The sequence below is a fragment of the Lissotriton vulgaris genome, chromosome 9 (assembly GCF_964263255.1).
Source record: "Lissotriton vulgaris chromosome 9, aLisVul1.2, whole genome shotgun sequence".
Taxonomy (NCBI): domain Eukaryota; kingdom Metazoa; phylum Chordata; class Amphibia; order Caudata; family Salamandridae; genus Lissotriton; species Lissotriton vulgaris.
The window spans coordinates 834,862,400-834,876,006 of record NC_141697.1 but is presented as its reverse complement, the minus strand read 5'-3'; the positions used below and the strand labels follow the sequence as shown (position 1 = coordinate 834,876,006).

The following is a 13,607-nucleotide window of genomic DNA, read 5'->3' as shown; positions in this document are numbered from 1 at the left end:
CGAAAGAACATGGCCTACCTCTGAGGCAGCGAAGGCACCTTAAATGGGTATGGCAGGACATGAGTGGCAAAGCTGTGGGTCGGTGTGTGTTTGTTTGTTTGTTTTGTTGGGGGTTGGGAGGAGCCCTTCTGCAGTGTGTTTTAACATGTAGTTCGTTACATAAAAGCCACTAATCTCCTTTTACATTGCTGTATCCCTTCAGGGCCCAGTCACTTTCAGTGATGTTGCTGCCTATTTCTCGGAGGCAGAGTGGAAACTTCTAGATAAATGCCAGAAGGAGTTTTATCAAAATGTGATGAAGGAGATCCACCAGGCTTTGATTTTACTGGGTAAGAGGACTTTTTTTTCTGACTATTTATTTCTCTAGTTCGAAGGCAGTTTTTTAAACACAGTGGACCCGTCATCCCTTGACTGTGCCTAACTGTCAACTAACCAATCTAGCAAAATCAAGTAAAAACTATAAATTGACAATACTGAGTAATTCTTTGGAGATTAAGGTTACAAACTGAATCACACCAGAGACTCTCCTACTACCCAAGGGACTCCACATAGTACTTGTGTTGTATTTGGTTTGAAGTACATTCTTCTTTCATTGCACAGAGAATTTGAGGGCTATGGAAATGATTATAGTGAGCGGTGCAGAGATCTTGACTCTGAAAAGCTGAAGTGGGATGAGGGATGCGGGAGAACATATAAGTCTATAGGGAGCAGTAGGTTGTGTATTCCCTTGCAAACCACTGTTGGAATTAAGCCTTCCTTGCTATATACATATAATGAATGGGAATAGGCTTTGCTTTTGCGATTCAGACTGGAATTGTATTCTACAACGGTTCGCCACAGTATCTTATCAAAAATAATAATACAATAAAAGGAGTTTAAAAAGAGGTCTCAAAGATATTTTGCTACAAAAGTTACGAATGAGTTCTGACACATTAGTATGACACAAAAAACAAAACTGCTACGGATACTACTGTAAAAGGAAAAGTATATTTATGAGCGCTTATGTATGTAGAAGTGCAATCACAACCATCCAGTCATGAGGACTGGACTGTACCCAGAACTACCAATTACAATAACTGTCATTGGAAGAACAAATGTTGAGTAGCGCGTGTGTAATATATCCCCAGTGTCAAAGCACAAAAACAATATTACAGTAAATAGTAGACAAAAAGGCTTTTGCTAAGTAACAGACAACTACTAAGAAATTATTCGTATGTATTGTAGAGGGAATGGACATAAAGAACAGCTTGAAGGTGATCTATTGACAGGGGAGGGGAAGGGTGAGGGGGGTCTCATCAGGACTATGAATGCAGGGACATCCTGAATGTCAATGGATGTTGTATGCAGGAATGCATGCACAAATAGTAAATCAAAATAATACAATTACTCTCTGCAAGGTGAGAGTAGATGGCTTCTAGCAGCCTCTGGGTAAACTGATCGGCAAGCTTTCTCGTAACTTGGCTCAAATGCCGCATGAGAGTACAGCGACCCGCTGACGTTAAGATATCTATCCAATGGCTGGAAGGCCCCCTCCTCTGCAGCACTCTCCTTTGGCCCCTGGCCATATTGCGGGGACGGGGACGGCTTTAGGGCAGGGGGGACTGTTGCGGCCACACTTGGGCGCTGACCTTCAGGGGTGCCTTGTGTTTAGTAATAACTTATGATTGGAGAGATGAGGGGCACTTTTGCCCAGTGGAAGTGAGAGAATCTGAGGAAGAGGTCATGGGGTTGGAGTGCCAAAAAGGATTGTTGCACCGGACGCTACCAGCGATAAAGACGGACCTGCACAGGGAAGACGGCTCGGCACCTTCAAGAGGGAGCTTTCACTGTTTCTTGAATCACTGCCATATGCCGCATAAGCGTACAGCGACCTACTGATCCTCTGATATTTTGCCTTCTCTGCTTTATTCACCACTGGTCCCTGACCATATACCCAGAGGCTTCTGGAAGCGTTCTTACTCCGGCCTAGTGAGGTATATTATTTTGATTTGGTCTGTGTGCATGCTCACGTCTGCATGCCACGTCCATTACGATTTAGGGTGTCCCTGCATTCATAGTCCTGATGAGACCCCTTACCCTTGTAGAGGGTCGAAATGCCAACGGAAGATCAGTGTAACAGACACATTGTTGTCCGTGTCCATTCTCTCTACAAGACATACCAATAATTTCTCAGCAGTTGTCTGTTACTTAGCTAAAGCCTTTTTGTTTGATATTTATTTAAATGTATAGTATTGTTTTTGTGCTTTGACACTGGACACATTAGGACTCTCTATTTATCCTTTGTTCTTAAAATGACAATAATTGTAATTGGTAGTTCTGGGTATAGTCCTGTTCTTATGACTTAATGGTTGTGATTGCACTACTGCATATATATGTTTTCATAAATATCATTTTTCTTTTACAGTGGTGTCGTTTGTAGCTTTTTTTTTTAGTTATGCTAAGGTGCCAGAACTCATTCGAGACTGGTAGGTGTTGTCCTAGTTGCTAAATATCTTTAAGACCTCTCTTTGTCCTCTTTTTATTGTATTATCATTTTTTATATGATACCCATGTGAACCATTGTACCATAATATTGTTGTATATCCAGTTTTCCATAGGTTTAAGGGTTACTCTTGAAGCCAATTCCGGAAACTAAGAATGGATTCTATACCAGCCCTGTTTTGCTTCCCTATGGGAAAATGGGAGTGTGGATACATGTATCAGCTTTTCCTTAGGATGTTGCTTCCTCCAAACGTTATTGTATTTTACTTGTTTCTACTAACTGTATGTAAAGTGTACTAAACCTCTTTTTTTACCTATTTTGAAAGGGTTTAAATTTAGATCATGCAGACCTACTTTATTTTTTATCCAGACATTGAGTACGCTCCCCCTGTATTACTGTACGTTCCTACTTCAGATGTGCGGTCAGCTGTTGGAAAAATATGAGTTGTTAATGTTTTATTTATTCATTGTCTCTTTTCAATCTCATGCTTTTTATTTAATTCTGATGAATTTTTGACTGCTGTACTATGATTGTTTTTTTCGAATTAAGTATTTCATTGATTGAGTGACTCTGTAAACAGTGTTTCTATTTGCTTCATAGATGTGTGCCTCTTGTCCTTGGATAGGTTTGTGCCATATGGCAGTCTCTGAAGAGGATGTATTTTTTGGCTAATAGACAAAGAGAATTTCCCATACTAGAAATCTGTGATACTGGTTGTTGTAACAGGCCAAGTGTCTTGCTTTTTGGCACTTTGTTATTGTTGCCACCTTGGAAGTCTCACAAATGAGGTGTTTCCACGGTGTACGTTTGGTAGCGTAGCTAACAACCAACAGCATTCCTCAAAGAAATAAAAGCAAGCAATGTTGTAAGTTGGATTGTAGGGTTCATTCATGGATTAAAGTATTTGTAGCGCTCGAAGGATTTCATGCCAGGACTTATCTTGTCGTCGGTAAAGGTTCTTTGTAACACTTATTGAGTAGTTTTGCACACCCTTTCGATGACTGCTGCTACTGAATTTTGCACGAATTTCAGGAGAATAATTTAAACTTGTACAGCATACTCTTACAAATTGCATGCAAACTTCAGAGCATTGTTTTGCTGGAAGAAACTCTGCTTTTCAATTTGCCACATCCAGCGTCTGACATTGGCAACAGGAGCTGCCACCTGAAAGCTGTTTTGAGACCATTGTTTATCCATAGTTGGATATTCATTCATAGTCGTTGTCAGACCTTGTTTGAAGGGCTATATGGTGGGCAGGAGCTACTGGGCCCCAACTATGTTGATTGAGCTAGTTTACCATGGGAGTTTTGGGCTTAGTCCTTCTACATCTCTGCGCAATGGGCTAGATACAGCTTTTCTGCACTTGACTTGCAGACTAGCCGAGGGCAGGCAGCCGAAGGCTTCCTGAGGGAGGTATTGTGGGCCACAAGAGTCCAGGACTCATCAGACAACCAGCAACACAATAACGTATTGTCCTAAAAAGTGCTTAACTGTTCGTTAAAATACATTACAAATAACAGTGTTGCTGTGTCTCCATTCTCCAGTCACAGGAATGCAGTCAATGCACTTCCACTTTCTGGGTAGTCTGCATCCACCCTTTACATTGTGCATTGTTACAACACGGGCCATCCAAAGTGATTACCATGATCCCAGTACCTAGTCTCTTAATACACTCACAACACTGCTACCATACATGTGCTGCATGCTTACTTAACATACTTCTTCTACTTGACATGCACAAGGAATGTAAGCACAAGGATCTGGGGTTCACATTAAAGCGCAATTTTACTCATGAGGGCCAGTAGACCGTACTCCCCTTGACACGGACGAGAAGGTTTGCTCATACTAATGATTCCTGAAAACTCTATATGCTGCCACCACTGCTTAACCCTTTCGGTGCTGATGACTACTCCCAGCCGTCATGAGTCATGGTGGGCGTGTGCTGATGACGGCTGGGAGCCGTCATGACCACGCCCGCGATCAGAATGTCCAGCACCGGCACGGAATTCCAGCACCGGCCAAGGTGTTAATATAATTTACCCTGGGCATGGACAGTAGTCTTATGTCTCCTATGTGGGCATGCTTTATGCGGCCCTCCAAGTTGCTGAACAGGTCCTGAAGCTTACATTACCAGGGACAGGCCTCGAACCCTGCGCATACTCTGATTAGTCTGTTGCCAGGGAAACGTTCACTTGCATTTGAGCAGGGCTGCACTTCTGTTTAAATTATCATGTATTAGATGTTTCCAACTTAACAGTCATAAACCTGGTTATCCCAGGATCACTTTTACAAAGGGCCCTCCTCTCATTGACAGTAGAGGGGCTTTGATTACAATCCTGCTTGCCACTTTGCCAGCATTCAGTTACTCCCTCCCCCTTGCCTTGGTGTGACCTGGCTAGCCTTGCCAGAAGAGGCCTGAATCTATCCCCTCTATAAAGGTTTCTAACTTGGGCTTAACAGAGCCGCTCCATCTGCAACTCTGTCCTCTCCACATAATCAGGTGACTTCCCTCCTAGTACATAGCCACCATAGGATTGGCTGGTCTTCTTAAAAAGGGTCCTATTTCAATACTGTCACTTTATTCTGACCAAGTGAATGTTGTCACCAGTGCATTACTTCAAAGGGCCAAAAGAAAATACGGTGACTCATGCTGTGACTTGTTTGTGTAAATAAATGGACCATCCTCCTGCATTTTAAGAGCACCTACTCTTTACCCATCTGAATTAAATGCTTTCCCTCACACCTCAAACCACCGAAACCACTGACACAACACATGTAACTGCCTTGCTCTCACTTGATCACAGCATTCAAGGCGTATGCTATTCACTAGCCTCTACGATTCAGATAGAGCAGATGTCTCCAAACGGTGGGGAGTGCCCCCCTGGGGGGGGGGGGGGGTGTGGATGTGTTCCCAGGGGGCGCAAATGGGCCTGCAATTACATGTAAATGAAGCGAGCCTGGAAGCGGGAAAGGCGTGTTTCCAGGCTGTCTTCCACTTACATGAAGCAGTTAAAGTGCTTAAAAAAACATGAGGACAGTGTGGTGTTCATACCGTCGTTTCATAGATGTCTGTTTCAATGGTGACAAGTTATTGTTTTCTTTTTAGGTCGAAGCCTAGCAGTCTCGCTGGCAAGATCTTATGATCCTGAGGGAGATTCACTATCGGGCTTTAAGCCCAGCACCTCTTTCCCATTGGCCGGCGTCACCGTTTAGGCTAAACGGTGGCCGGCCATTGGGAAAGAGCTCTGTGTGATGTATTCTTTTCTCTCTTTCTGCCTTCACACTTGGACTGACTGCCCTGACTTACTGCTGGCGTAAAAGGTTTATCATTATGGGGCGAAACAGATGCTCCCATAAAGAAGATAAAAAACTTATTACACCAGCAGTCAGGGCAGTACGTCCAAGTGGGACAGCAGAAAAACCGAAAACTCCGCGTCATGGCGGGGGCTTGTTGTAGAAGCTACATGATTGATGAGATGCCCCTTGGAGCTTTGCCGTAATCAGCATTATCCAGGATTCCTGCTGCCTTCAGCATAACTCCTGTCCTCACTGGAGACCAAAGGAAGCACCAGAAGGGCCCAGAGATATGGCCGCGATGACGTAGCCAAGCCATAGGTAACGCAGCAGCTCTTTGGGCTGGGGCAGACAGGCTGTTCATTCTGGGCACTCACTTCAAGGGCGATGCTGTGACCAAGACGAGGTGAGCAGACCCAGTCACAGCATCGGAGATCTTAGCAGGAGGTCTGTCCTCACGGTAAAGACAGACGCGGGGGACAGCCGCTGCCTGTTTCTTGAGGGTTCAGGCCTTATCTTTAGGAAGGAGACAGGAGGGAGAGACCCGTGAAGGTTGGAGGTATGTCTTGGGCTGAGAAAAGCCTGGCACATTATAGTGCAGTAACTGCAAGTCCCCTCTGATTTAAAGTCCTTTTTTATGCGGGAATCGCAGTCACCAGGCTCTTAGTATAATGTTTTCTAGCGCAGAAGAAGTGTGGGCAGCTCTATGTAAGCGCTTTAGTGCTGGCAAATAAACTTTCCTTAAGCTGCAAGCAGACTCTTTAAAGAGAACGCCCCGGTAGCAGCAGTATTTTTTGCTTTTGTACATTAAACGGATGATGACAAGCTTTTAGTAATAAGAGGTGGCATGCCCAGGGGTGGCTTCCCATGCCATACTATTCCCCCCCCCCCTGCATCGGGGGGGGGGGGGTTGGCCAAGGGAGGAGCCTCCTCTGGGGTCGTGGGCGTGCCGCGTCATGTCAGGTGCGCCAGGCAGGGTGAGGGGTTACGTAAGTGCCCCTCACGAAGTTTTGTGCCTCTTGATGCACCGGACGTGCCGCGGACGCCAGGGGGATGGACACGCGGTCTCCCACCCTACCGCTTACCCAGCGCGTTGGCGAAATGAGACATGACATGAACTTTGTAATGTTTTACTTTATCGTTGCAGGTGGAGTTACAGGGCAATCTGGAAGTATATGGGTACAGAAGGGTACCTCAGCGCAGCACATAGTAGTGCCAGAGCCTAACCCTAGGGGCCTCATGGGAGGTTCCTGGAACCTGTGTCGGCGCCCCGTTAGTCCTTCAGGCAGTTGTGGGCCTGAGCAACCGTGGGCTTGCCTAGCTACGCTCCGCCCTGAAAGGGGCGTGAGTATAAGGGACCAATGGTCATGTGATCCGGGAAGGGGATCATCAGAAGGTGCAGTACATAGGTGGTTCACCCCAGTGCTGCTTGGCTCATTAGGCAGGCAGGTGGCAAGAATGCTGCCTGCCCTTGGATCGCCTGTAAGCTAACCCACCAGATTACATAACGTTGTATGTAATAAACCTGCAGCAGTTTTTCCCAAGTTAAAACTTGTGTGGTGTGTATTTATTTGTGGGATGCATGCTATAGGGGGGGACCGTTGCCATGATGGTACTATGTCGAGTGTGGAGGTGGCTGTTACCACATGACCCCACGTCATCAGGGACAATGGTGTCCGTTGAAATAAATCAATAATTACATCTCCCGGAACGCTTCGACAGACGCCGGAGACGGCCGCTGCCTGTTTCTTGAGGGTTCAGGTCTTATCTTTAGGAAGGAGATAGGAGGGAGAGACCTGTGAAGGTTGGAGGGATGTCTTAGGCTGAGAAAAGCCTGCCACATTATAGTGCGGTAACTGCAAGTCCTCTCTGATTTAAAGTCCGTTCTTATGCGGGAATCGCAGTCACCAGGCTCTTAGTATCATTTTTTCTAGCGCCGAAGAAGTGTGCGCAGCTCTAGGGAAGCGCTTTAGTGCCCGCAAATACATTTTCCACAAGCTGCCAGCAGACTCTTTAAAGAGCACGCCCCGGCAGCACCAGTCTTTTTAGCTTTTGTACATTAAACGGATGATGACCAGCTTTTAGTAATAAGAGGTGGCATGGCCAGGGGTGGCCACGGTCCTGCTTGGTTTATCAGGCGGGCAGGTGGCTATAATGCTGCCTGCCCTTGGATCGCCCGTAAGCTAACCCACTAGATTACATAACGTTTTATGTAATAAACTTGCAGCAGTTTTTCCCAAGTTAAAACTTGTGTGGTGTGTATTTATTTGTGGGATGCATGCTAAGAGGGGGGGGGGGGAGGGGGTCGTTGCCATGATGGCACTATGTCGAGGGTGGAGGTGCCTGTTACCACGTGACCCCATGTCATCAGGGACCAAGCTTCAGCCCTGAGCCTCCCTTTTGTAAATCATCCCTTTCACGTGTACTAATACAATGGTGTCCGTTGAAATAAATCAATAATTACATCTCCCTGAACGCTTCAACAGATGCCGGAGACAGCCGCTGCCTGTTTCTTGAGGGTTGTTCAGGTCTCATCTTTAGGAAGGAGACAATAGGGATGTCTTGGGCTGAGAAAAGGCTGGCACATTTTAGTGCGGTAACTGCAAGTCCCCTCTGATTTAAAGTCCTTTTTTTATACGGGAATCGCAGTCACCAGGCTCTTAGTATAATTTTTTCTAGCGCCGAAGAAGTGTGCGCAGCTCTGTGTAAGCGCTTTAGTGCCGACAAATGAACTTTCCTCAAGCTGCGAGCAGACTCTTTAAAGAGCACGCCCCGTCAGCACCAGTCTTTTTGGCTTTTGTACATTAAACGAACAATGACAAGCTTTTAGTGATAAGATATGGCATGCCCAGGGGTGGCTCCCCATGCCTTACTACGCCCCCCCCACACTGTAACCGTGGTGTATTTTAGTGAATAGTCTGTTAACTACGCAAGGCACCACATGATTGGCTCTTGCGGAAGGGGGGAGGGGTCAGCTACTTACCAAGACATCCAGAATACAAAGAGATGGGGGGAGAACAGTGGTATGTCTAGTGTGGAGGTGGCTGTTACCACGTGACTCCACGTCATCAGGGACCAGGCTTCAGCCCTGAGCCTCCCTTTTTGTAAATCATCCCTTTCACGTGTATTAATACAATGGTGTCCGTTGAAATAAATCAATAATTACATCTCCCGGAACACTTCGATTTTTACAGGAAAGCCCAGGGCTGAGACCTGGGGTCCCCGATGAGATCCGCCAGGCCATCTGATTCTTACCAGAGGGTCCCTCTCCAGTAAGATAAGTAACCTTGTTGACATAGCATATGGCCCATGGAGGTTCGGGTAATACAGAGTCTTGTGGGGCAGGTTGTATCGCAAGGTTTGGAAGGTGGGGGACTGGTTGGAAAGTATTGCATGAGATGGTGGCAGAGGAGACCAGGGTCCGAATGTAAGAAAAAGGACAGGTGCAGGGAGGGCTGGCAGCACATGGACCAGGGAGAAGGACGGAATAGGTTTCAAGGGGCCAGGGGGCTGGGGTAGCTACTGGTTCTTCACTTGGATGAGTAGGAGACTTAGCAGACAGCATCAGTGAAGGGCTTCCTGCCTCACAAAGAAGACCGAGCGTGCCAGCACCGGTGCACGCTTCACTCCCTCACGAGGAAGGTAGAGCGTGCCGCACCAGCTCAAGCTTCACTCCCTCACAGATAAGGAAGAGTGCACCAGCACCAGGGCAAGATTCAGCTTCACTCCCTCACAGAGAAGGAAGAGCGCACCAGCACAAGCTTCACTCCCTCACAGATAAGGAAGAGTGCACCAGCACCAGTGCAAGCTTCACTCCCTCACAAATAAGGAAGAGTGCACCAGCACCAGTACAAGATTCAGCTTCACTCCCTTATAGACAAGGAAGAGCGCACCAGCACAAGCTTCAGTCCCTCACAGAGAAGGAAGAGTGCACCAGTGCAAGCTTCAGTCTCTCACAGAGCAGGTAGAGCGCACCAGCACCGTTGCATGCTTCACTCCCTCAAAGATAAGGAAGAATGCACCAGCACAAGCTTCACTCCCTCACAGATAAGCAAGAGTGCACCAGCACCAGTGCAAGAATCAGCTTCACTCCCTCATAGACAGGGAAGAGCGCACCAGCACAAGCTTCAGTCCCTCACAGAGAAGGAAGAGTGCACCACTGCAAGCTTCAGTCCCTCATAGAGCAGGTAGAGCGCACCAGCACCGGTGGAAGCTTCCCTCCCTCACAAAGAAGGAAGGGTGCACCAGTGCAAGCTTCAGCTTCACTCCTTCACAGAGAAAGAAGAGTGCACAAGTGCAAACTTCTCTCTTTCACAGAGAAGGTAGAGCGCACCAGTTCAAGCTTCAGTCGCTCACAGCGAAGGAAGAGTGCACCAGTGCAAGCTTCACTCCCTCACAGAGAAAGAAGAGCGCACCAGCGCAAGCTTCAGTCCCTCACAGAGAAGGAAGAGCGCACCCGCACAAGCTTCAGTCCCTCACAGAATAGGAAAGAGCGCACCAGCACAAGCTTCACTCCCTCAAAGATCAGGAAGAGTGCACCATCACCAGTGCAAGCTTCAGCTTCACTCCCTCACAGAGAAGGAAGACATGACGTCGTGCCAGGCAAGCGTTGTAGGGGAAGGGAAATCCTTTAAAGAGAGTCAGGATTTCCCTTCTCTTTTTGAAACTCAGGAGCAGCAACATTGTGGTGGTGTCACCTGGGCTTTAAGAGGAAGCTTTATCAATATTATTATATAATAGTCATAGTTGCTGCTTATTTATCTTATGCAACTAACAACCATTGACAAAGCCAATAGTCCTGGCTTGTTGTAGGTACGATGTTTCTTGTTGAATCATATATCTGGATGCAATAACAGAAACAGCAAAACAACAGTGGGGTGACACACTATGCTAAGCACAGATATTTAGCTTATGTATTTTTAAGCCACACCCTTCATTACATTGGCCACGCCCCATTGAGAGACCCCCCCCCAATTTTTTCATCACACTTAAAGCCCTGCCGGGCACTGCTGTGGTGACCCCTCGAAGTTAACTTAGGGGCACTTACCCCAGTTTTGGAGTGCAGCCTCCTACATTTTGGAGTAATCCACTGACGCCGGCATGAGTAGTTAAAGCTACCCTCGCTACTCGCCTCGGACTACCAGACAGACTGGGGAGCAGCCTGTTAATTTCCTGTCATTACCATCCTGTGCCAGAACCGAGTAGTAGCAGCTGGTTCACAAATTACCAAAAAGGGGCCAGCAGAAATAACAAGCATTAATAATGCAATAGGTCTTACCTTTCATTAAGTTAAAGCCATTTGCTTTGCTTTGTTATACAATACCATTAGGAAAGCAAATGGCTATAACTTAATCAAAGGCGAGACCTATAGTATTTTCAATGCTTGTTTAAGAAGAGGGCTGCTTCCTGTAAAATAGAGGCAAAGGTGGCACATTGCGGAGTTTCATCTTACTTGAGGAGCACCTCATTAATTAGGACATGCTTAGTATATGCCTGGACAGCGTTAGTTGGCTTGGCTCAGCATTTTTAAATTGACTGCATGAGGCACTGTAAGGTAAACATCAAAAGCACTTGAATTGCATGATGGAAGATTGCTTTTCTCACAGGTTCTAGGACCAGTATTAAAAAAAATCTGATTGCACCCATGTGAGAGTGATTTCTCCTTCTTTGTGCCTGACCATTGATACAATCTTTAAACTGTGCTAAGGAATTGTTAATTTCTCTTTTAAGGGTTGGATTGCTCTCCTCTGTATTCCAGTGGAGGAAGTTTGTATTTTTTTTCTTCGAATTTAACTTGCACTTTACTGTTGAAAGTTATGTATTCTGGTTCTGTTTCATTTTGTTTGCAGGTGTTGGTGTGTACGAAAGAGAGCTATATATATAGCAGGGTTATTTAAAATATGTGCCTGTCAGAGAAAGCTACATAATTGTAAGTGTCATTTCCTGTGTGCGAGGGGAGGTGTGTGTGTGCGTGCATGCATGTATGTGTAAGAGCGTGCTGTATATGTAGAAGGTTCATCGCAAATGTGTGTCTGGCTGTCAGACTTTTTATTTAATCCGATCAATAGCAAGAACAGTTGAGAACTATCAAAGCTGTAAGTACCAGTGGCGTAACCAAGCCCCTGCAACCCTGTCGGTGCGGGGTGCCCGAGCTTCGAGGTCCCCCTCCGGCCCATGGCCTGAGAGCTCCGGACTGAGTCTGGAGCGTGGGGGCGGGGGGCTGCTATGTAGTTTGCAGAGGGGACCCCTCAAGTTTTGTTATGCCACTGGTGTTTGCTGCTAGTACAGGTGTTAGCTGGGAGTACTGGTGTTTGCTTTCTGGGTGGATGTGGACAAGCATCCATGGTCTAGTTGAAAAGTGGCTTAGAGCTGAGGCTACATACAGTACAACAAAGTTATCATAGTTGTAATAATGATGTGAATGTTCAGTGAGAAATGTGAGTTTTTGTGAATACATAGCACTTTAATGAAGTCTCCTAATGTCTAACTATATTTACAGTGTAAATGGCGATTAAATGCCTACAAATCACAGAAAACATAATACATCATGAGACTGTTACTGGAAGACTGTACAGCAATATACAAAAGCAACACCTATAAATGTTATACATTGATTGTGTTCAATAACTAATCACAAACACCGAACACTTTGAAAACAAGAAAATGAAACTAATGAGTACTACGGAGTGGAATGGGGCATGGCCAGTGGGTGTGAATTCAAAGTCAAAGACACCAAAAAAAGAGAAAAAAAAAACTGCATTTTTTTTTAACTTTCAGGTAACTGCTTATAAAAACATGCACACACCTCAATTGAATAATAAATGCAGGTTAAACTAATCTAAGGGAAATATACTGTTTTATCTTATGAAACCTCAGTTGGCTAATATGATCACTGCGGATGTCTTCGTGTGTGACCAGAGAGTCACAGAATTAAATCCTGATTGATGCAGTGAGGAATATTGACTTGCTTACAGTGCTAAGAGGTCACAAATTGGGACAGAAAGCACTGTGAAAGCCATTATATAAAATGTGTATTACATTATATAAAACAAGTGCTTTAAAAATACACCTTTTAGCAATAAGCATTCAGACTATATCTAGTGAAAATAGCTTAATGCGTCCATTTAAAGAGTGCACTCCTTTTAACAGACACATATATTACATTTCAAACAGAATAAATATTTGTCACCACTAAGCTGAGTGACTGCATTAATTAAAAGCTACACTGAATCCAAAGCAGCCTTTATATGTGGTGGTTAACTGTTGCACACATTTCTTTCTGGTAACAGGCATCTTGGTGAGAAGGCATGTTTCTTCTTTAGTTCTCTACTACATGGTTCACAGCACAGGAGCCCTTCATACCATCTGTGAGTGGGCACCAGACACCAGTTATGGCAGTTTTCCTATGAAAAAGAACATGGGTGCATTTTCCTTGTTTGCATTAGGGCCCAAGTCACCAGTGTTGTGCACACACGGAACAGGGCCTAAGCAACAGGGGGGCAGAGGGAGCCAAATGTGCTTTTTTCATTGTTTGTTTTCACACAAGGAAGCAGAAAGCCTGTGTTGGGCATATGGCCTAAAAGTAATGGCCCGTTTATTAGGCAGAGAAGATGGCCTGCTTCAGAGAGCTGTGGGTATCATTGGTGCTGCAGTTGCAGGGAATACTTGCTGGGCCAGTGCTTCTTTGAGCCTTAAAATAATGGCCCAAGGGAGGGCGAAATTAAGCAGAGGAGACACCATGGTTTGGACATCAGAGAGGGAGATGGATGATGAGACATGAGAGGGATGGTGTAAGATTGGAGCCCATGTTGTTAGCAAACATAAGAGGCAA

At 45.6% G+C, this 13,607-nt stretch overlaps 1 protein-coding gene across 2 annotated transcripts in view; it reads left to right on the top strand.

Annotated features, from left to right (window-relative positions):
- LOC147692331 (uncharacterized) overlaps nt 1–13,607 on the top strand; it is a 583,942-nt gene that overhangs the window by 206,271 nt on the left and 364,064 nt on the right. For both annotated transcript variants that reach the window (XM_086938571.1, XM_086938570.1), the window contains one exon: nt 203–329. In XM_086938571.1, coding sequence (XP_086794697.1) covers nt 203–329 — 127 coding nt within the window. The remainder of the gene's footprint in view (nt 1–202; nt 330–13,607) is intronic.